This window comes from Hemiscyllium ocellatum, chromosome 3 (assembly GCF_020745735.1).
Source record: "Hemiscyllium ocellatum isolate sHemOce1 chromosome 3, sHemOce1.pat.X.cur, whole genome shotgun sequence".
NCBI classification, from domain to species: Eukaryota; Metazoa; Chordata; class Chondrichthyes; order Orectolobiformes; family Hemiscylliidae; genus Hemiscyllium; species Hemiscyllium ocellatum.
In genome coordinates, this window is record NC_083403.1 from 48889410 (window position 1) to 48914977 (window position 25568).

Genomic DNA, 25568 nt, shown 5'->3' on the forward strand with positions numbered 1-25568 from the left:
GCCACTCTGATACTATGGCAGTGCGCTTGGGAGGCTTGCCGAGCTGACGTGGTCTCCTCCCCCACTCCTGGTGGAATATTAGTGGCATTGAAATGAGGTCTTTTAGTATTCATTAACTGACCACAAAAGGCCCTTGATTTGCCCAGCAGCATGAAGGCCAACCTCAAACCGGGCCCCGCCCTCTGACATAATTGGGAGGATGAAGGGCGCTCCACTCCATTCCTTCCTTCCCAATTATAGACAAATTCTTTTCAACTAGTTATTCAATTCCATTTTAAAAGTCTATACAAATAGGCTTGCACAGTACAGCTGCATTCCAAAACCAACATGATCAATGCACTGCATTTCTTTGCGCACAATATTTCTAGCACCAAATTTTAGAAACAAGCCCCAAAAGACACCTGTGCAATGATAGTACAGCAAGTTCATTTTAAAATTCGACGACACTGGCTGCTAAGTTTCTCATTTTCTGCTTCCAGTAACAAAACCAGTAACTTAAATAAATTAATGTTCACGGTGCCCAGCTGAACCATGCTTTCACTTTCAGCAATGGGGAATGTCTACTTATTGCACTTACAAGTGCTGCAATTTGGGGCATTTCTTTATGGCAAAACTATTATATCAATGTAAGTTTGTTTTTATTGATGAATTTAATTTGGTAAATATGTTAGTGAATTAAACTTTACCATGGTCATCCTCACTATAAACTATGTGATCAGTCTGATGAGACAAGTGTTGAAACTCTATTTCTACACCAACTATTCTTTATTACACTTAATTTCTAGATGCTGCTCTATCATATCTTTAAAAGATTCCAAATTTGTTCCTATCACTGACTGAGAAGATGTCTACAATTCTCTGAACATAGCTCCTTTTCTGATTATAAGAATAGTATTTATTACCAACCAACTCTCTCCCAAAATCTGCGTCACTGGCTGGTCAGCATTTATTGCCTGTCCCTAGTTGTCGTTGAGAAAGTGGTAATGAACTATATAATTATTTATATCAAATACATACATTCATACTTCTGCTTTCTCTTTCCTGATTTAAGTAAATGTTTATATAATCCAGCCATACCAGGGTTTTTATCCTTCCTAAGTTAAATTAGTTTAATCAATTACAGGTCATTCTCCTACAACGTGCATTTCATCAATACGATTTGGCTGTAACATGATTGGTGAATTCGGGAACAGATTTTTTAAAAAAACACGAACTGCCGGGTTCTGTGGAATGAAAAACAAAGTAACTTGAGGAGATGGAGCAGCTTTTAAGTCTATGGATAGAATGCCAATCGAAAAAGCGAACTGGGACCAACTTTTTCACTATAATACAGAAAGCCTAAAGAAGTTATGAGGACCTCAGGAAAAGAGCTGAAAATCCTGCTGATGGGCCTGCCTTCAGTACTAGTAATGGCTACACCTTAGATGAAACCTTCAGTTTGGATGAGATAGGCTTATAGTGGAAGTGAATGCCATCCAGAACCTCCATTTCTAAGAATGAAGCACACACTCCAGGTTTTAAGGTTGAAAAAGATTATATGCCTGTGTTGTTGGGTGCCAATGGTTTTGGAGACTTAAAGCTTAAGCCTGTGTTGGTGTACCACTCTGCCAACCCACGAGCCTTGAAAGGTTACCTTAAGTCCATTTTAGCTCTGAAGACAATGGCTACAATGCAGAACACAGCAGGATAGCCATTTGTGGTAAAAAGCCTTATCTGGCACCCTATGAACAACTTTTTTATGAAAGATAAAAGATGCAAAGCAGAAAAAGCTAGATGCCTTTTTTAAGCCAACACCCAAAAAACAGTCTGAGGACAATGAATCACAGCTATCCACTTCTGAAATAAATACCTTCTTTCGTCGTAACCCTGCAATCAGAATTGCACCTGAAATTAATGATGATGCTGACGATGACTCTCAGCCCCTGTCTTAATAAAGTATTCAGCAAACTCAGAAACCCCTTAAAGTGTTAAATTTATTTGAACTGTGCTATAATTTGTGTTAGGCTAACTACTATTTTTGTTTCAATTTTTACTGATATTATTGGTGGCCTGCCCCAACCCTGTCTTTTTCCCATAGGCCCCATTATTTCTATTGCATGATTTTCTACAACATGAGGTCGCACAGGAACACAACCACCGCCTTACAGCAAAACAGACGGTACCTCCATCTCTTCTATGTTAAAAGGCTTGATATTCCTTTTGATTTCTTCGTCAAATGCCAGGTGCACCGGTTAGTCTCAGGTAAAAACCGAAGCAAAATAATTTCCAGTTTTACCACTCAACTGTCATTACCTCAGAGTTTATCTTGTGCATTCCATCCTGGCTCTATCCTTATGTTGCTTTTATCATGTATAGAACATTCTACTTTTTAAAAATACTGTCTGACAATTTCATTTCACAATTCTACTTTGCCATTCTCATTTTAAGAGAAATTTCCCAAGTTCTTTTTATTCTCTTTAATCATTCTCTTTCATTTCCTGTGTACTTAAGAGTATGCATATCTGTAGATTCAATTTTATCCTTTTTTTAAAGTGGAATATACTGAAGAAAACTTTTTAAAATATTTGTACCCTAATTTCAAGCTGGAGAGAGCTGGCATGTTTGTCCTATGTGCAAGGGATCATGGAAAATGACACCTCTAAATGAAGATAACAAAAAAACAAAAACTTACTTTATTTTTATAATGTCCACACCAGTCACTGTGAGAGTGACGTGATCTCCCGCTGCTGCCCAATCAAGCGGCTCATCATGTAAGGCAATTCCTGGAAATGAGTAAATTTGTAACCCCATAGTCAGCTTTCTGGGTTAAGATAGTGAAATGTGCATCAAAAATGTTTTTAACTTTGGTTGACACTAATCTGAGTCATAATTTCTCAACATGAATGCGCAGTATTTTAACGACCATTACACAGCATCCTGCTCCTACTGACATATAACGTGAGAAAAGTGCATCAGATTTGCAAATGTTGCATAATACCTCCAATTTGTATTTGAAAGTGGTCAAATTCATTAACAAAGTTTAAACAGTTCACAAACCACTTTTTGTTCGTTACTCTGTTTTTCACATTTCACTAGTACTTACGCAGCGTTTCCTGACTGATATTTAAAAAGAATTTTCTGTTATGTTTTTCATCAAATATCACTGTTTGGCAGTAAGTAACTGCTTACCGTGATGTAAAAGAAATACCACTGACTGCTTAAATAGCTAATGCCCGTTTATGGAGTTAAGGCATAAATGAGTAAACCCAAAGAAAGCTTACCACTTTTAATATGAAGTGAATGTGCACAATACCACACCTGATACCACAAACCTCACACCATTTATCACTAAACCAGCATCAAACCTCTTCAGAACCACTTACCGTCCAATGATTTTTAAGATCTAAACAATTAAGAATTTAGCTAAATCATCTATATAATTTTTTTCTTTACACACATCAGGACCCCAAAAGGTTTTCATTTTGGACAAATAATTTCATTACTGATCCTGGAACATCTCACAGAAATCTAAAAGAGCACAAACTATCTTCAGTTAATTAACTTTAGCTTGGTGATAAATAGTCTAATGATGGCACAAGGGCATCAAACACAACAATATAAAAACATTCAGTGAAGTATTAAAATTCTCAAAATATAACTAAAACTGACACATAAGCATCTAGTTGATTAAATCAATTAACAGTAAGTGACTCCAGGGATCTTGAAAAACTAATGACAGATTAGAAAGATTTGTCTTCATTCAGTTATTCCCTCCACCTGAACAGGGATCAGCTGAATTAGTATGCTATTATCACATGTTTTGAAAAACCTTACCACTTGTGATATGCAGTGAGGTAAACATTTGCAACATGCAATTTATAATCATTTCAAGTATATTCACAGAGTCATGTATCCTTACAAACGTATTCTTCTTTCAAATAGGTTCAATGTTCACATTTTACAGAGAATTTAATTTTCTGGTCCTTAACTAATTTTTGGAAATTTTGAGCCATTTGCTCTGGAACTGTAACTATGTAAAGCTTTGGTCTGGAATAAGCCTGGGTGAAATCATTCATGTTCAGACTAAAATGTGCCAACATTCAGGTACTTCACAATTTTTCACAAAGGACTAACACATGTTAAATTAATATTGGCATTAGAAATGATCAACAAACAGTTATGCCAATCAGTTCAAATATTGAGATTCTTCCAGGAAAAGTTAGTTCTCAAACAACCTATGAAAATCAGCTCCAAACATTCAGTTATAATGCCACAATACTGGCTGTTTTGTTAAGACTGTAGATAATTTTTTACCGCTGCTGTTATTTAATAATTTTGTCATTATTCACATGCTCACTAATTGTTGTTACAAAGTAAGTAGCAATGGTAGGCACTACAGAATGGTAAAATTCAGCTTTGATCCTACAAAACTTGCTTGAACTATTGATAGTAGATGCACTGCTATCCAGAGATCCAAGCAAAGGGCTAAAATGTTTGCAGGTAGATGAAGTTTATCAGTCAGGCTCATACAATCTCAGTCTGCACCAAAAGGCAGCACAGGCGAATTCCTAATCAAAGGTTAACTGCAAGAGATACATGACCACAGAGTAGAGAGGAGCAGGGGAGGAATGAGGTGAAATAAACTGAAGAGGACATATACTGATGAAAATTGCAAACATGCTTACAGTGCCAGCTAATTGTTAAAAACAATTCTCAGACTGATATTAAATTTGTGAGACAGCTAATCTAATGTCTGGTATCTATGACTGGAATCAACAGTGCGAGTTAACTGACACAGAAATACACCAATTAAGGTAATAATGAAAACTGATTAAACATTGTGATAGCATTGGAGTGTGATTTAATGTCAATCAGCTCAACAGTTTCCCCATTCACCACCTCCCAGAATGAATGCAGAATGAGTACCTGCTAAACCCATTTAATAACAATAAACTGCTTTAAAAAAACATACTATATACAAAGGGCTTGAAATCATAACTTTTAAAATCAATTATTGACTCTGAAAGTATCCAAAAGACCCCAAGGTTTCGAACATTTCTATCATATTATTAAAGTAATCTGAAATCAATCAGTACTATGTTAACAGTGAGAACAGAAAATGTTGAAATAACACATTTTGGCTCATCTACCTCCACATTCCTCTGATTAAATACAGGTCAAATAGAAAGACATTAAAACTTATAATGACACAATATATATGAAATGCATACGTATTCCATTGAAAGCCTTTAAGGCATTAACAAGATACTAGTGCAAAATATCAAACTCTACCATTGCCTTAGCCTTATTTCACCATCAATACTAAAAAAAATCTTATTCTAGATTTCCCACTTCTAAATAAAGCACATTCATAGAATCATAGAATCATCAGTTCATAAAAATCCTTTCAACCCATCAAGTCTGTACCACCAACAATACACCACCACTTACACGAGTCCCATGCTCCCACAGTAGGCCATGGCTTTGAATATTATGACACTTCAAGTTCTCATCCAAGTAATTTTTAAATGTTGTGAGATCACCTGCCTCAAGTACTCTCCCAGGCAATGCACTCCAGCTTGCCCCCACACTGATCCTCTGGGTGAAAACCTTTTCTTCGAATCCCTTTAATGTCCATCCTTCCACTTTAAATGTGTGCCCCCTTGTTTTTGACCTTTTGATTGAGGGAAATGACTGCTTTCTATTCACTCTGTCCATGACCCTCATAATCCTATATACCTCAATTAGATCTTGCCCACGTCCCCCCGAATCATTCTCTCTTTCCAAGCTTATTCACATCTCTCTTCCCAGTGAAATGCTCCAAACCAGGCAAAATCCTGGTGCTAATGCTGACATTTGACAGTGAAAACCTTGATGTTTAGTAATTTCCTTTGTAAGTGGGGTTAAGCAGAAGGTGCCCTTTATATACTCAATTATTCAGTGCACACACCAGTACCAAAGTCAAAAGCATAAACTCCAAATACAGGACTCCTCTGAGTGGTCAGCCGGGTAAAAATGCATTCAATCATGTGGCCAGCAAGTGGCTAGGAGAAACTGATCAGAATTTCTATCACAAATCAATGATCCATGCTGAGAATTTCATATATCTGATGGCTAAGAATCCATTTATCTTGATCCTGACTAGTAACATTGATTGCCAAGATTCACATATGAATAGTCATTTGGACAAGCAACTAAAGGGCAACCAATGCTTAATTATGATATCGGGGGATGAGTGTTCATGGGGTTTTCTTGGGCATGTGCTATAACTTTGGTGCAAGAACAAAGAAACCTGGTAAAACAAAATAAACAGTGTTTTTGCACCCATTGTGTCAAAGATACGAGTAACAAAAAGGAAACTGAAAGACATATTCAATTTCTTTAAAATGAACAGTAAGGAAAATTAACTTGATACAAGGACAGATATATCTTCACAGTACTCATGAAGTTGACACCAGAACACGCCGGCTGATATATGCAAGATAGTTACAAACAGACAATCAATGTATGATTTGGAGAATTGCCCTACATAATGACTAAGACATGGCTGAAACAGTGCACCAGCTGTGAGAAAAGAAAATGAAATAGGAATTCTTATTGTTTTTGTCTTTAAAAAATGTAGAGTATAATTACAAAACCAATGGTATTCTTCAACATGATTCAAGTTCTAAATTACATCAGTTACCATAGATTAAATACATAAATCTGTACCTCTGTGTCAATTTTAACAATTTGCCTTTCACTTTAATTTATTTTAAGGATTTTACATCTGCTAATGAATATTTTGTCGCAAGATGAAAGCAGCTGTGTTTTTATTTTTTCATTTAGTATGCAGGCATTTATTATTCTCATCCAGCCTTGAAAAATGCTAAAGTATAAAGCTTGGTTGTACATAATTTTTAGGATCCAACCAGCTGCTGAATTTGATCAAAGATAATACCCAAGACAATGTCTCAGGTCACCATTAATCATTTGAGTATGAATTTATCTTAACAACTGTCAAAATATGTGTATCGATATTCTAAAGTAAAATTAAGAGCTTCTATGTAATCACACATGATCTAATTTATAATTTCTTTCTTCCATTAAGCTAAAAGCTGTAATCTTGTTCTATTTAATATTGGCATTGACTGCATTCTGTTGATCACTACTCACAAAAAGGTCTGTGATGCAACATAACAAATAATCACCGATATACCTACCCTTAACAGTACAAGTTTCATTTGGAGGCATAACCAGCAGTCGATCCCCTGTTTGTACATACCCTGCTTCAATTTTACCAGTAATGCTGAATCCTGACCCCTGATCTGCAAAATAGGAATGATTCAACAAATTATTGTTAAACAAATTAATTTAGCAATTAAGTATTTAGAATAGATTTGGCTGAGCAAAGAGGAGTTTTGTACCTGAAATTCCAACAAAAAAAAATTTCTGCAGCAATTTGAACTTTTATGCTGTATTATTTAATATAATTAATGTGTATCTTATCCAAACCTGGTATTTCTGTGTACCAAATGTATCATGCAGAGTTCCAGATTCATGTATGAGAGCACCATGGAACAAAACCAGGTCTACATTTTAAAATGTATCAACTTGAAACTCCAGAGAGACATACAAACACCAAGCTTTAAAAACTTAAGAAACAGGAATAGGAATAGTCCATTCAGCTCAATCCCACTCTACCAATCAATAAACCTACTTAACACCATTTTCCTACACCAGTCCCATATCCCTTGCTGTCTTACAATGTAAAGATTTATTGATCACAATCTTGAACAAACAGTGAAGTTTCACATTAATATTTCGAAAATTGAGTATAAAGTGGACAAAACCATGCACAGCATTAAATTTGATTTGCACGTCTATATCATGTCAATTAAGAATTAACATTGTTGTTGTTTCATTTTTGAGTTCATACAGTGGTGCAAGATTTTTAGAAATTTGTTTAATTTGCATCGAAATGAAGCTTTTTTAAAAAAAAAATCCTTGTGATGAACATTTCAGAGCTTCAGAATAGAAGTGTAGGAAAGAGAAAAATAAATGGGGTATAAGGTATCCTATGATATGGGGAGATAAAGACAGAAACAGGTTTCCTTATAGAAAAACAGAACCATCCAGAAACTTAGTTCATTTCTTTGAGAGAGAGAAGCAGGTCACTCGGATAGGTAAAAACAATGACTGCAGATGCTGGAAACCAGATTCTGGATCAGTGGTGCTGGAAGAGCACAGCAGTTCAGGCAGCATCCAAAGTGCAGCGAAATCAACATTTCGGGCAAAAGCCCTTCATCAGGAATAAAGGCAGTGTGCCTGAAGCATGGAGAGATAAGCTAGAGGAGGGTGGGGGTGGGGAGAAAGTAGCATAGAGTACAATGGGTGAGTGGGGGAGGGGATGAAGGTGATAGGTCAAGGAGGAGAGGGTGGAGTGGATAGGTGGAAAAGGAGCTAAGCAGGTCGGACAAGTCATGGGGACAGTGCTGAGCTGGAAGTTTGGAACTGGGGTGAGGTGGGGGAAGGGGAAATGAGAAAACTGTAGAAGTCCACATTGATGCCCTGGGGTTGAAGTGTTCCGAGGCAGAAGATGAGGCGTTCTTCCTCCAGGTGTCTGGTGGTGAGGGAGCGGCAGTGAAGGAGGCCCAGGACCTCCATGTCCTCGGCAGAGTGGGAGGGGGAATTGAAATGTTGGGCCACGGGGCAGTGTGGTTGATTGGTGCGGGTATCCCTGTGACATCAGGAGTATAGTTTAGCATTTTGTAATACAGTCAGGGCTGAAGAAAAGAAGTGCTGGCTGTCTTTGAAGTAAGTGAGATAAAATCTCCAGACACAGAAGGCTTTAAGGTGTCAGACAATAAGACATTCTACAAATCTGTTGAATGCGTGTGTTTAAGGAACACATGCTCAGGAGTAAATGAGTTGTGATAGCAAACTGTCTACTGATGTCATGAAGAGACATTAACTGAAGAAGATAATGTTGAATGAATGAAGACTGTACCAGAGAAAAAACACAAGTGCATCCATGTCCACCAAACAAGGATCTCGAATGTAGAAACAGGGTGATCCTTCAGATGACTGTAAAGTCAGTTCGGGTAAATTATTGCAATATGTCTGTTTCAGCTAGTTCTTATATAATGTTATATAATCCATCTTTTTCCTTTTGTGCATAATATACTTTGATTTTATTTTGATAAAAGTACATTGGCAGCCTCTTGTAAACGTGTTCAGAGACTAACTATCACAGTAAACAAATTGCAAGAACAAGATTATGTCTTACCAAGATACCACTGCTTGTGCAACAGTGGCATAGTGGTAGCATCACTGGTCTAGTAATCAAGAGAAACCACAAGAGTTCTGTTAACATAGGCTTGAATGTCACCATGGCTGATGGTGAAATTCAAAAAATATCTGGAATAAAAATCTAGCCTAATGGCAACCATATAACTACTGTCAACTGTTGTCATAATCCATCAGGTTCATTAATGGCCTTTAGGGAAGAAAATCTACCTTCGTTGCCTACTCTAACCTACACATGACTCCAGATCCACAGTAACATTATTGATTCTTCACTCAATAAGCCATGAGCTTGCGTGGCTTGTGATATGTATCTCAGTGACAATCAAAGAAGTCAGGTTTAATGCCAGGATTTGACATGCCCAATATCATCAACTGGATCATAATAATAGTCAATGACCGAGTCCTCTGGGGCAGTGAATTCCACTGATTCACCATCATCTGACTAGAAATTCCCCCTCGTCTTAGCCTGTGCTATACTTATCATCACAAACTGGCCTGTATTGTGCAAAGGGAAATAGTCAAATTCAACCTTACTGTAAAAAGAAAGAATTAACTAAAACAGGTTAGAAGATTTCCGTGGAGCAAAGACTGAAACTCTGAAACAATGTACATGTCAGTTCTCATTTTGACATGTAAGTTTGATATAGAAGGCAAGCCAGTTATCACAGAAATGAATATACTTTGTTTTTGGGTCTGCAAACCTGAATTTTAATCAATATTTGCAAGGTAGATGAAATCTTGTCAAAGCTTAAGGAGGCAGGAATGGAATTATTTGATTGCATGAATACAGCACCAAACTAATGAACTTCTGAAATTTATGTAGTACACTAAAAGATAGATGTTATGGAAGATGTTATGGTCTGACCTTTTTATGTTGTGATCTCTTGGTAGGAAGGCCTGTTCCCAAGTTTTACAATCAAGAAGTAAATCTCTGAAGTAGTTTTGCAAAGTAAAAGAAGACCTCTACCTTACTTAAGGCATGTTTTAGTTAAAATATCTGGCTGCTTGGAACACAATAGTATTTAATACTTCTATTATAATGAAAACCATGAGGGCTGTCTCAATAACAACATCTCAAGAAATGTGCACGGTATATTCAAAAGTACAAAACCAATGAGACAAGTCAAATGTTACACTTATAAACACAAACCTTTAAAAACATCAGCCACACACAACCTAAATGGTTTTTCCACTGGTCTTTGTGGTGACTTGAAAGAATCTAAAAGAAAAGAAAACATTGAAGTAACTGTAGTCATCGCATTCCCAACTGAGACTGCTGAGTATATTTATCAATAAATATGATTAAAATTGGATGAAGGAAGTAATAAACCTATCACATAATACTGACCAATCTGCTCTAACAAACAAGGTCCATTGTACCAGGCTTTGAGTTCAGGTATTTGACTTCTAGTGGTTAGATTCTCGCCATTCAGTCCTGTTGTAGGGATGTAAGCAACATCAGAATCCTAGTAAATGCAGAAACACAAATATTACAAATGGCTGACATTTGGTTAACTGCTAAATTATACCAAAGGTGAGAATGTAGTGAAGATTTCCTGCTTCATTGGAAAATAAAGACAGGAAATAATGTAGAGGAATATGTGGCAAGACAGTATTGCATATGATGGGTTTTCATTCTGTTTATCTTAAAAATACATGATCAGTATGAGAAGCACTTCAGAAGTGAGTAAATCTTCAAAGTACTTTCTAAATATTTCTAAATTATAATTAAAAAAAAACTTTTCAGTACGCTTTTGCATATTTTCAACATTATTCATCTCATTTTCAGTCCTGCAACAGAAACTGAATTTTGCTGTTCAGCTCTCTCGCATGATTCAAAGGAGAAGCTTTTATAATGTAATGTTGATTTAAGATTTATAATGAAAACACAAGTAGGGAATAGTCTTAAAACGTGAGGCATTTCATTTTATTGTTTATAAGTTGTGTATCTGTTTATCTGACAAATTACTTCTTATTACAAAAGAAAAAGAAGTGGAATGTAGCAGCCACATAAAAAGTGGACATCTTACCTTAAAGCCTGCTAGCTTCAGGAAATGCCCAAGTTTATTAGAGATCTCTTTGAATCTTTCAGGTTGCCAATTCACCTGCAATGCCAATCAAAAACTGTCACCGTTAGAAACAAGCCATTTTCTCATGAGACAGGAAACTGTGGTATAAACTGAATTGAGATAATGTGCTAGACATTGACTCATTAAGAGTTACCTGATCCATCTTATTAACAACAACAGCTAACTGTGTTACACCAAGAGAACGAACGAGCAACGCATGTTCCCTAGTCTGTCCACCAGCCTCAAATCCAGCCTCAAATTCTCCTCGGCTTGCATCCACAACGAGGATTGCTACATCAGCCTGAAAAGGAGGAAGAAAATCAAAAATAAAAATTCACTACACTATTTACTTTAGTTAATTTTCAGGCTTAGCAAATACACACACTTTTTTATAGCATCTTCGGAACCCTTTCAGTAATTTTTGGCTTTATGGTGCTTACAACATTTTAGAATGATAATTTGACAGGTAGAAAGCAGTACATTAAGATGTAACATGACTCAATATTTATTCTGTAAGCTAAAGAATTGATAAATTTGGCATTTCGCATTTACATTTAGCATGGACAGAGGGAAAAATGGTGACATTATGTCATCCCAATAATTTTTGATGATCTTTCAGAGAGAACTAAAAAACCATAAGCAGAGCAAAGACATGAGATAAACACCCAAATATGTTTCTGAACAGTACACAGCACCCATGAGGTACAAGTGCATATACAAATAACAATTTTCATGTTGAAACAACTTTGATGAGTAGCTGGAAGACAGGCAAGTGAGAACAGCTAAGCAGTTTAGGCCTTTATTTATTGGAGTTCAGAAGAATGAGGGATCATCTGATTGAAACATAGAGATTTTAAGATGGCTTAGCAGAGTAACAACAGAGTATTACCAGGGGGCATAAATTTAAGGTGAAGGGTGGAAGGTATAGCGGGGATGTCAGGGGTAGGTTCTTTACCCAGAGAGTGGTGGGGGCATAGAATGCGCTGCCTGTGGGAGTGGCAGAGTCAGAATCATTGTGGCCTTTAAGCAGCAATTGGATTGGTACATGGATAGGTGCTTAAGCTAGGACAAATGTTCGGCACAACGTCGTGGGCTGAAAGGCCTGTTCTGTGCTGTATTGTTCTATGTTCTAGTAGATGCTGAGAAGGTATAGAATGATTGAGAATAGGAAATATCAAACTAGGCGACATACATAGAGAATAGGGAAGGTTGACATAAAACTGAGATGCAAAGAAATTTCTTCTCTTAGACAGTAATGAAAGTTTACAATGTTCTACCCTAATGTGTCATGGAAGCAGTTCACAAAGTATTTAAAGAAAATGAAGATGGATTTTTTAAATATCAGGGATTGGACAGCGATAATGAGCTGGCATAAAAGAGGAACTCTGGCCCCAGCAGACTAACCAAGATTTTGTTGAATGTTGGGGCAGACTTCAGGAGCTGAACGGCCTACTCCTGCTCCTATTTCTTATGTTATACAGTAATTAAAATACCTAATTGAATTTAAAAAGTTAATAATATTACTTGAAATTAAACAATGAATGGGACTTAAGTTCAAACTATAAATTGAAAAGTTAGACTTCATGGTAAGAAATGGTTCTCCACACAGAATAATGGATCCCTGAAGGGGAGCATGGACAAAAGCCTGAATTATCTTATTAAGTCATTGATACAAGATGGTGGCTTCAAAGTCTTTCTTTTTGGGGCTGAGGAAGTTGAGTGTCCATCAGAATAACTGGCAGTCATTAACTTACAGAGTAAACCAGTGCATCAATGCTATGTTATTTAAGATAATTTTAAGAATATTGGACATTAGTAGCAGACTTCATAGTATGCAAAATATTTGATGTAAAGCAAATATGCTTTACAGTATACACTCTGCATACATTACTAATCATTGATGTTTTTGTATTGTGAATCTTTAATCTGTGATGTGGATTCGAAGAACCATGTCTTCAATAGTTCTAGATATCGCTGATTTGTTTGAACAAAAATAGGTTTTACAGGGAGTATGTGATTGGTATACACTACTGCTATGCTGACATTACAAACTAACTGTGGCAACATGGTTGACGTCTACTCCCACCACTTTGTTAATGAGAAGCTACAATCAATCAGGCCATGACAAGACTGAGTACAGAATTGAACATTTCACTTCACTTCTTTCATTTTTCACTTCTGTTATGTTCTGCATTCATGGTTTTAATATTTGTTATCTGGTACTTTCAACACCCTTAACACTACTAATGTAGCTTTATCTTTTCATTCTAATCTAAGACTGAATGGGATCAGCCAACAATTCTACTCTGAAAACAAAGGACAGCCTGTAAACAGGAAGGGCAAACAATAAAAACATTAATACACTTGTAATTCAGGCAACAAAATATACCTTCGAACTGAAATACATTTTCTCTTATATACTGAATTGATTTTTAAATAAAGCAGGCAAATGTGAGGACTGCAGATTCTGGAGATGAGAGAGTCAAGAATGTGGTGCTGGAAAAGCACAGGCAGCATCCAAGGAGCAGGAGAATCGACGTTTCAAGCAAAAGCCCTTCATCAGGAATTTTAAAAAACAGTTGATTTATGTCAAAAGAGAATCATAAACAAACTGCTGCTTTTTAACACTGTAAAGTTGTAATATTATTCAAGATTAACCTTTTTGCCTCTTAAGATTGAAGTACTTCCTTCCACAGGTGACATCTCTTCTAAGTACTCCTGCACTTCCGCAAAAATCTTTTTAGTATTTCACTCTTCTAAATATCTATCCAATTCTCCATTAAATTAGTTGCTGCGAATGAATCATTTTAGCCTTTCTGAAAGCACTTCACATTCAAATATATCATTCATATGAAACATAAATAAATATGCTTTCTTGAATTCATTAATAAAACAAAATGGTTTTATTTGAACAATTTTTTTTAAAGACTTGGAGATTCTAAACAGACCCAAAGGGCAAGCAGGCAGAGTCACAAACTTAAATTCACCAGGCTAGAATTAGGAAATACAATCTACAAATAAAGGGTCACCCATTTAAGATAAAGAGGAGAAAGGTGTTTTCTCAAAGGTCTGAATTTTTTTCCACAAACTGCAGTTGAGGCTGGGTCATTAAATATACTCAAGGCTAAGTTAGTCAGATTTTTGATTAACTAAGGTTATTGGGGTCAGGCAGGAGAGTGGAATTAAGAGCATCACCAGATCAGTCATGATCTTATCGAATGGCAGAGAAGGCTGATGATTGAATAGTCTAACTTCCTGACTCTTTTGTCTACATTTTATATCCCTTCCTGTGACATTTTGATTGCTACCTTACACCTGTACTTGTTTCTTGACTCCTTAAACTTCCCTTCAACTGAACCCTCCCCACCCATGAATTAATTTCAAACCTTATCCACAATTGTAGTTATAAGATTTGCCATGATACTGATCCCAGCCTGGTTCAAATGAAGCCCATCCCAATAGAACATTTCTTTCTTTCTCTCATATGTTTATAATGCCCCATGCATTGGAGGAGAAAGTGAAGACTGCAGATGCTGGAGATCAGAGCTGAAAATGTGTTGCTGGAAAAGCGCAGCAGGTCAGGCAGCATCCAAGGACCAGGAGATTCGACGTTTCCGGCATAAGCCCTTGAACCCATTTCCCCCACAGCTATCTTTCATGTCATGCATTTACTTCTCTAACCTTTTTATTACCTGAAGCCAATTTGCATGTAGTCCAGGTGATAATCAGACATTATTACCTTGTGGTCTGCTTTCTAGTTTAGCTCTGAGCTATTCAGCAGAACCTCTTTAAGCTCAGACTTTTCTCTCTGGAGAGGAGGCGGAAGAGAGGAGACCTGATCGAGGTATACAAGATAATGAGTGGAATAGATAGAGTAAACAGCCAGAGACTTTTCCCCTGGGCGGGTTTGATTGGTACGAGGAGTCATAGTTTGAAGATATTAGGAGGAAGATGTAAAGGAGATGCAGAGAGTTGTGAATGCATGAAATGCGTTGCCAGCTGTGGTAGTGGAAGCACAGTCACTGGGGACATTTAAGCGACTGCTGGACATGCACATGGATAGCAGTGAGTTGAAGGGTCTGTAGGTTAAGTTACTGTATTTCACAATTGGATTAAACCATGGCACAACACACTGGGCCAAAGGGCTTGTTCTGTGCTGTACTTTTCTATGTTCTTTCAGAGTCCTACATTTGTCATCTGTACTAAAATAACAGGCAAATAACATCGATGAAACACCGTACTTGACATTTAGCAAGTTTGATTTCAACTCTCAAAATCTTGCTTAAATTTTAATATGTTGTCGATAGTCACATGTGAGATGATGATAAGATTTCTTCTTACCTGTGCAGCACCTGTAATCATGTTTGGAATGAAGTCTTTGTGACCTGGTGCATCCATTAGTGTGATTACTTTGGTCTTTGTTTCAAATTTTGTCATTCCAACATCCATTGTTACACCTCTGAAAATACCAAAATGGACATTTTATACCTTTGTCTGAACACAATTGTGGCTGCTTTAAAATGCACTATTTTGTGAGCTGAATGAGTTGTAAATTGAGTTCCAGAGGAGAGGACTTTTATAACTAAGTTTCTGCTTCATTCAACACTTGCATTTTAGATTTGTTACAGAAGTGGTTTACTTTGTGTCTCATGTATAAACAATAATATTGAAATATTATTGAAGAGAATACATTTAGTTTTCATCCAAAATGCACAAACACCTCTCTTGTCTTGTCCTACTGAACTGACTGTTTGTTGATTTTCAGCACAGCTTCTCAGACATCATTGCTTGATCTTAAGATGCAAGGTCATCTTGTTATAATGCACCTTTCATCAACGCAAATTCGTACTAACACGATTGACAAATTGGTTTGGCTGTTTCTAAAACACGAACGTTTAAAACTTATTTTAGCTATAATGCGATTACAGCGCCAAAACTTTAAGTGCTGTTTCTGAAGCCTAATTTTTCTGAAGCACGGGGTTGCGCAAGAACATAACATCTTGTTATAGAAGAACTGAACTGTAATTTTTTAATACTTATTTTAGAGTTTGGATTTTGAACGAGAAGCATACGAGTTTTGGTTTGTGTACATGAGGAGATTTAATAATGAACCTGTCAGTATCTCTAGAGCCATGAACTTGTTTAAACCAGCATGAAGACAGGATTCCTGGAGCAAAAGCAGGAGCTTGAATACTTTGGAAGTTTTATGAGCAGACAGAATAAACATTAAGGAGCATTAGGAAAAGTTTTAGTTTCTGTTCTCAGAAGTCCGGGTTTAAGTTGGACATTTGAAACAGTTTTGCCTCGAGCAAAGAGGAAATGTAAAGCTATTAGAAAATAGGTTACCTTAATATAAGCATTTCAAGTCTTAAAGCTCCAGATCAGAAGCATTTGATTAGAAACCGCAAAGGAATATTTGAAGTGGAGAAGATCTAGGAGCAGTTGTGAGACTAATAAAGGAGAGCCTACCATGCTCTGAAAATTGGGAACCAAAGCAAACTATAGAAGTAACATAGATGTGAACCTTCTCTGGTGTTTGAACAGATGTAACTTTTTTTTGCTGTGTTTGGAAATATTTCAAACCATGTTATGTACAAAGAGCTTGGATTTATTTGATTTTATCTTTTTAATTGTGCAATAAACTTCAGTTTTATTGTTAGAAACAAAATTTGCAGCATTGAATAAATGAAGAAAAACTATCAAACCAGATTTTCACCTGGCTTCTGACCTGTCCAGTAATGATGTGAAGGTGCTGGTATTGGAAGGAGTGGACAAGGTCAGAAGTCACACGACATCAGGTTATTGTCCAAAGGGTTCATTTGAAACCACAAGCTTTTGCAGCACTGCTCCTTCATCAGGTGAAGTGTAGAGAGGCACATAGGTACAGAATTTATAGCAGAGAGATCAAAACATCATACGAATGTTGAGAGTGTAGTGTCGACAGGTTGAATAATAAGTCTCTGTGGGTGATCAAAAGTGTCAGATGGTGAACATAAAGTATCAACAGCTGAATAACAAGTGAAGGGATGACCTATAATCCAATTAATTGAGGCAGAAAGATAATTACCTAAAATTAAAATAAGGTGGTGCTGGAAACAAATCAATGGCTGCAATAACACAATAGGTGTAAGAGCTGCATGTCAAAGGTTGAACCAAAGTAACAAGTAATCCAAAACTGTATAAATTAATTGAAGTAGAGAGATCACAACAATTTATCAAAGTGATGGTGTCAAAACAGGGCAGTAAAGATTATTTTATAGATACAAAAGTGTGGTGGGGTGGCATGTAACACAGCATGAACCCAAGATTACAGTTGAGGCCGTCTTCATGGGTATGGAACTTGGCTCTCAGTTTCTGCTCAGCTATTCTGCATTGTTGTATATCTCAGAGGCAGCCTTGGAGGACAGTTAACCGAAGATCAAAGGCTGAATGTCCTTCACCATTGAAGTGTCTCCTGACTGGGACAGAACATTCCTGTTTGGTGATTGTTGTGTGGTGTCCATTTATCCATTGTCACAGCATCTGCATGGTCTCGTCAATATTCCATGCCTTGGGGAATCCTTGCCTACAGCATACGAGATAGGAGAAAGTGAGGTCTGCAGATGCTAGAGATCAGAGCCGAAAATGTGTTGCTAAAAAAGCGCAGCAGGTCAGGCAGCATCCAGGGAACAGGAGATTCGACGTTTCGGGCATAAGCCCTTCTTCAGGAAGGGCTTATGCCCGAAACGTCGAATCTCCTGTTCCCTGGATGCTGCCTGACCTGCTGCGCTTTTTCAGCAACACATTTTCGGCTACAGCATATGAGATAGACAACTTTGGCCGAGTCACATCAAGTGTCACAATGCTGCACTTTCCCAGCTTCCACCCTATAAGTTTTAAAGAAGCCATTCCCACAAACACACCCTGCATTTACACAGGATCTGCTGAGACAAGGAAGAACACGACAGACACCTAAGATGCATAAAGATGCCCTCATAAGAACAGGATACGATGCTTAATTTATTGATTGTCAATTCCGATGTGCCACAGAAGACAGACACAGGACACGACCGACAGTGTATCCGCCGTCACTCAGTATTTCCCTGAAGTGGAGAAACTACACCATGCTCTCCACAGCCTTCAACCTATCATCGATGACGACAAACATCTCTCCAAGATCATCCCTACACCTCTACTTCTCGCCTTCAAACAATCACCAAAACTTCAGGATAACATCAACCACAACATCACACAGCCTTGCCGGGCAACCTCTGCAAGATATGCCAGATCATCGGCATGGATATTACCATTACACATTGGAACACCGCTCACCATGTACATGGCAACTATGCATGTGACTTGGCCCATGTTGTCCACCTTACACATTGCAAGCAATGATGCTCCAAGGCATGGAATATTGATGAGACCATGCAGATGCTATGACAACAAATGAATGGACATCACACAACAACTGTTCCCTCCCAGTAAGGGAACACTTCAGAGGTCAAGGATATTCAGCCTCCGATCTTCGAGTAAGCGCCCTCCAAGGCGGCTTCTAAGATATATAACACAGAATCGCTGAGAAGAAACTGAAAGCCAAGTTCTGTACCCATGAAAATGGCCTCAACTGTGATCGTGTGTTCGTGTCACGCTACATGTAACCCCAACACACACTTCTGTATCTGTAAATTCTTCTTTACTGTCCTGTTTTGACATCATTACTTTGATAATTTATTATGATCTCTCTACCTTAATTAGTTTATACAGTTTTGGATTACTTATTAGTACTTTGGTTAGACCCTCCGTAGAAGACTCTTATATCTAACATGTTATTCCAGCCATTAGATTTGCCTTCAGCACCACTTTATTTTAATTTTTTTGTAATTATCTCTCTTCCTCAACTAAATGGATTATAGGTCATCCCTTCACTTGTTATTCACTGTTGTCATTTTACTCACAACGTCTGACACTTTTGATCATCAGCAGAGACTTATTATTCAACCTGTCAACAATTCACTCACACCATTCGTATGATCTTTTAATTCTCTGCTATAAATTCTGTGCCAATATGCCTCTCTACACTTCAGCTGACGAAGGGGCAGTGCTCTGAAAGCTTGTGATTTCAAATGAACCTGTTGGACTATAACCTGAGGTCATATGACTTCTGACCCACCCAGTAATAACATTAATTGGAATCATCAGTAGGGGCAAACAATAGGTCAGAATTTAATTATTCCCCAGGAATAATTAAATGGGTGGAAGCTGCAAAATCAGACAGAAAAATGCAATGTGGGGCAATGTGGCCTACCTGGCGTCTATTTTACCATGTGGTCCAGGGTAAGAAGAACAGTATTCTCACACGGAAGTCAACTGAAGTGGAAAGTATGTCTGTGACTTGGTGGAGTATTCCTCCTACCGGCAGCCATAACCAAGGACAAACCCTGACAACAATGAGCACACAAATACCTAATAGATTCAGTGCCTGCTTGGCATCAAAGCTGATCAAGGGAGGCCCAGAATGGCCTAGACAGGTTGCCAATGACTCGCGAGCCATTGGAAAAGCCCACAGCTGTGAGTATTGATTTGTACCTATTGATTTGTATAGTTGAAACAGTTGTTATAGTATGGTTAGCAATGGAAGCTCAGTAGAACAATGCTCAGTTCCACAACATTGTATGGATTATGTTTGAGTTATACTTTCTTGAAAATCTTTCAAGAGTGGCAGAACCTTGAAGCAATCAGGTGTTCATGAAACAACCTCACACCCCAAAAGGAGAAACTGCATTGGTAATTCAAATGGTAAATTTCAGATGCCATGTTTAAATATATAAATAAAATCAATAAAACATTAGAAATTCTAAAAATATTAAATCACAATATATTATTTTTCAGTCAAACATATACTGTTATAGTCCCCATTATGTTTGAAATTTGCCCCTCGATGAAGGGGAAAATTTCACCCCATCAACTTTGATTATGCCTTGCACAACATTGTATACCTCAATCAGACTTCCTCTCACCATTGTCTGCTCTAGGAAAACAGCCCCAGCCTATCTAGTCTCTCTTCACAGCTGAATCATTTCACCCCAGGCAACATCCCAGTGAATCCTCTCTCCATGCTCTCCAGTGCAATCAGATCTTTCATGTAGTAAAGCAACTAGAACTGCACACAGATGTTATATACAGCTCTATCATAACCTCTTCACTCTCACAATCAATGCCTTGACTAATAAAGACAATCTTCCTATATGTCTTGACTATTACCTTATCTACCTGTTCTTGTTGCTTTCAAGAAAGAATCTGTAGACATACATATCTGGATCGCCTTGATCCTCTGTACTTCCTAGGATCAAACATTCAATGTGCAGTCCCTTGTCATGTTAGTCCTCCCAAATGCATCATATCACATTAAATATTAAGTTCCATCTGCCACTGTTCGGCTATCCGACCAGGTCATTACATCATCCTACAGTCTAGGGCTTTCCTCTTCTTCTACTCACCATCCCATCAATTTTCATGTCATTTGCAAACTTACTGATCATACACCCACATTCACGTCTCGGTCACTGAAGTACACAACAAACAACAAGGAACCCTATAGTATGCACCAGATACAGACTTCCAATCACAAAAGCATCTTTCACCCTCACCCTCTGTTGCCTGCTACCAAGACAACTTTGAATCCAATTTACTAAATTGCCCCAGATTCTATAGGCTCTTAGCTTCTTAACCAGTCAGGCATGCAGTAACCTGTCAAAAGCCTCAGTGATGTCCATGTAGATTACATAAACTGCATACTCTCATCCAAATGCTTATTTAACTTCTTGGAAAATTCAACTTGTTAGGATGATCTCCCTCTAACAAAGTCATTCGGCCTATCCTTGAATAATCCTTGCCTGCCCAAAGTGCAGATAAATCTGTCACTCAGAAATGTTTCCAATAGTTTCCCTACTACAAATGTTAGTCTCACTGACTTGTAGTTTCCTGGTTTATCCCTTCCAACTAATTTAAATAATAGCACCATAAGACCTTTGGCATCCTTCCTTTGGCCAGAAACAGTTTGATAATTCATGTCAGAGCTCCTACAATCTCCTCCATTGCTCTCACAGAATGGGATACATCTCATTTGAGTCTGGCAAAAAGTGTTGATCTGAAATACAATTCTTTTAGGCTTTGCAGTGCCTGTTTTCATTTCACTTTTCTCTAGGGTAGACAATCTGCAGACAATATTTGTTCCAATATGGAGAGCTTTAGTTGCTCAATAGTATTATGCACCATCTACAAGGTACACAGCAGAAATCCAAAGATCCTTAAGACAGCACCTTCCAAACCCATGATTGCTTCGATCTCGATGGATAAGGGCAACAGAAACATGGGAACATCGCCACCTGCAAATTCCCCTCCAAGGCACTCACCACCCTGATATCGAACTATTCCCTTAGCTTCGATGGATCAAAATCCTGGAATTTCTGGCATAATGACACTATCTACAGCACTAGGATTACAGGGTTTCAAAAAGGCAGCTCACCATCATTTTCTCAAGTCAACTAGGGATGGGAAATAAATGCTGACACAGCCAACACTGTCCACATCTTCCAAATTAGTTTTAAAACTTCCAAGAGGGGAAACATATTTGTGACTGATTACAATCATTTTGATAAGATGTTGATTTTATTTCATACTTATTCTTGTTCATTTAAATTTTCATGCATTTGACTTAAGTGAGTCAGATGATCACCAAATTACAGACGTGTCATGGTACAGAAGGTGGTCATTTGGTCCATCATACTTGCACTAGAAAGTCAATGTTTTTAGACTATGGAAGGACTCAGGTACTTGAAGTCAAGAAGTGATAACCCATTTTTCCCATTATCATAACAGGTAGTGTATAATATCCACAGGCAATAACTGTTAATTTCCCTCGTCCTCTGTCAGCTAACATCTGGAATCCATAATTGAGCATCACCGATTAGTCATAGAATCATAGAGATGTACAGCATGGAAACAGACCCTTCGGTCCAACCCGTCTATGCCGACCAGATATCCCAACCCAGTCTAGTCCCACCTGCCAGCACCCAGCCCATATCCCTCTAAATCCTTCCTATTCATATACCATCTAAATGCCTCTTAAATGTTGCAATTGTACCAGCCTCCACCATTTCCTCTGGCAGCTCATTCCATACAAGTACCACCCTCTGCGTGAAAAAGTTGCCCCTTAGGCCTCTTTTATATCTTTCCTCTCTCACCCTAAACCTATGCTCTCTAGTACTGGACTCCCCAACCCCAGGGAAAAGACTTTGCCTATTTACCCTATCCATGCCCCTCATAATTTTTCAAATCTCAATAAGGTCACCCCTCAGCCTCCGACACTCCAGGGAAAACAGCCACAGCCTGTTCAGCCTCTCACTGTAGCTCAGATCCTCCAACCCTGGCAACATCCTTGTAAATCTTTGCTGAAGCCCTTCAAGTTTCACAACATCTTTTCGATAGGAAAGAGACCAGAATTGCACACAATATTCCAGCAGTGGCCTAACCAATGTCGTGTACAGCCGCCACATGACCTCCCAAATCCTGTACTCAATACTCTGACCAATAAAGGAAAGCATACCAAACGCCTTCTTCACTATCCTATCTACCTGAGACTCTACTTTCAAGGAGCTATGAACCTGGACTCCAAGGTCTCTTTGTTCAGCAACACTCCCTAGGACTTTACCATTAAGTGTATAAGTCCTGCTAAGATTTGCTTTCCCAAAATGCAGCACCTCGCTTTTATCTGAATTAAACTCCATCTGCCACTTCTCAGCCCATTGGCCCATCTAGTCAAGATTCTCCAATTTAGAACTTCAACTTTTAGATCTGGTCTATCCTTTTCCATCACTATTTTAAAACGAATTGAATTATGGTCACTGGCCCCAAAGTGCTCCCCCACTGACACCTCAGTCACTTGCCCTGCCTTATTTCCCAAGAGTAGGTCAAGTTTTGCACCTTCTCTAGTCGGTACATCCACATATTGAATCAGAAAATTGTCTTGTACACACTTAAGAAATTCCTCTCCATCTAAACCTTTAAAACTATGGCAGTCCCAGTTGATGTTTGGAAAGTTAAAATCCCCTACCATAACCACCTTATTATTCTTACAGATAGCTGAGATCACCTTACAAGTTTGTTTCTCAATTTCCCTCTGACTATTGGGGGGGTCTATAATATAATCCCAGTAAGGTGATTATCCCTTTTGTATTTCTCAGTTCCATCCAAATAACTTCCCTGGATGTATTTCCGGGAATATCCTCCCTTAGCACAGCTGTAATGCTATCCCTTATCAAAAATGCCACTCCCCCTCCTCTTTTGCCTCCCTTTTTATCCTTCCTGTAACATTTGTATCCTGGAACATCCAGCTGCCAGTCCTGTCCACCCCTGAGCCATGTTTCCGTAATTGCTATGATATCCCAGTCCCATGTTCCTAACCACGCCCTGAGTTCAATTGCCTTCCCTGTTAGGCCCCTTGCATTGAAATAAATGCAGTTTAATTTATTAGTCCTATCTTGTCCCTGCCTACCCTGACTGTTTGACTCACTTCTGTTCTCAGCTGTACCTGTCTCAGATCGATCTCTTTCCTCACTATCTCCCTGGGTCCCACCCCCTCCCCCCACCTTACTAGTTTAAATCCTTAATTTAAGTTCTAGCAAATTTCCCTGTCAGTATATTAGTCCCCTTCCAATTTAGGTGCAATCTGTCCTTCTTGTACAGGTCACTTCTACCCCAAAAGAGATTCCAATGATCCAAAAATGTGAATCCTTCTTCCATACACCAGCTCCTCAGCCATGCATTCATCTGCTCCATCCTCCTATTCCTGCCCTCACTAGCTCGTAGCGCTGGGAGTAATTCCGATATTACTACCCTTGAGGACCTCCTTTTTAAAATTCTACCTAACTTAACCTGGGCGGCACGGTGGCACAGTGGTTAGCACTGCTGCCTCACAGCGCCTGAGACCCGGGTTCAATTCCCGACTCAGGCGACTGACTGTGCGGAGTTTGCACGTTCTCCCCGTGTCTGCGTGGGTTTCCTCCGGGTGCTCCGGTTTCCTCCCACAGTCCAAAGATGTGCGGGTCAGGTGAATTGGCCATGCTAAATTGCCCGTAGTGTTAGGTAAGGGGTAAATATAGGGATATGGGTGGGTTGCGCTTCGGCGGGTCGGTGTGGACTTGTTGGGCTGAAGTAATCTAAGTAATCTAATCTGATCTAACTCTCTGTAATCTCCCTTCAGAGTCTCAACCTTTTCCCTTCCAATGTCGTTGGTTCCAATGTGGACAATGACCTCCTGCTGGCCCCTCTCCCCCATGAGAACATTCTGCACCCTCTCTGAGACATCCTTGATCCTGGCACCAGGGAAACAACACACCACTCTGCTTTTTCTCTGCTGGCCACAGAAATGTCTGTCTGTACCTTGGACTACTGAATCCCCTAACACAAAAGATCTCTTGGAAGCCAACGTACCCGTCGTTGCATTAGAGCCAGTCTCAATACCAGAAACTTGGCTGTTTGTGCTACGTTCCACTGAGAATCCATCACCCCCTACATCTTCCAAAACAGCATACCTGTTTGAAATGGGTATATCCACAAAAGACTAGCTCTAGCTGCCTACCTCTCTTACCCTTCCTGGAGTTAACCCATCTATGTGACTGTATCTGAAACTCTCCCCCCTTTCTATAATTGCCATCCATCATATACTGTAGCTGTTGCAAATTCCTCATCGCTTCTATTTGTCTTGCATCCAACAGCATTTATGGCAGATATAATCCACAGTAACCCTTGAACTCTCTTTAAACTCCCACATCTGACAAGAAATACATATCACTGCAAAGGCCATTTTTGCTCCTTCACAATCTACAGACCCAGAAAATAACACTGTCTTATTCCTCTACAAACACTGCTCCAAGTTAAAATATAAGCCATAGCTTTTAATTTAAGTTTAATCAAGAGACTTATCTCCAAAAACATATAGTCAAGAAAGAGTCCACTGTACCCACTACTGCAGCCTTTCTATTGGACAGACTTAAAACAACAATTAACTTATCTGATTTTGTGTTGTGACCTTCACCCAACAGTTCTTCCAAGATTAGTTGTGAATTTCACTGTTTGTTAATTTTCCCAGATGCACTCCGATGTCCAGCGATACAGGAATTCAAACAGTAAAAAGTGGTAACTGTGCAGGTTCTCTCTCTCTCTCCTGCACTGTCCTCACCATGTGCTTCC

General features: G+C 38.5%; 1 protein-coding gene across 3 annotated transcripts in view; it reads right to left on the reverse strand.

Annotated features, from left to right (window-relative positions):
• Positions 1-25568, reverse strand: part of hbs1l (HBS1-like translational GTPase) — a 172626-nt gene that overhangs the window by 11366 nt on the left and 135692 nt on the right. For all 3 annotated transcript variants that reach the window (XM_060849819.1, XM_060849810.1, XM_060849837.1), the window contains 7 exons: positions 15678-15795; positions 11491-11637; positions 11298-11372; positions 10616-10733; positions 10418-10486; positions 7182-7286; positions 2672-2762 (listed from right to left, as the gene is read on the reverse strand). In XM_060849819.1, the coding sequence (XP_060705802.1) occupies positions 2672-2762; positions 7182-7286; positions 10418-10486; positions 10616-10733; positions 11298-11372; positions 11491-11637; positions 15678-15795 (723 nt within the window). The remainder of the gene's footprint in view (positions 1-2671; positions 2763-7181; positions 7287-10417; positions 10487-10615; positions 10734-11297; positions 11373-11490; positions 11638-15677; positions 15796-25568) is intronic.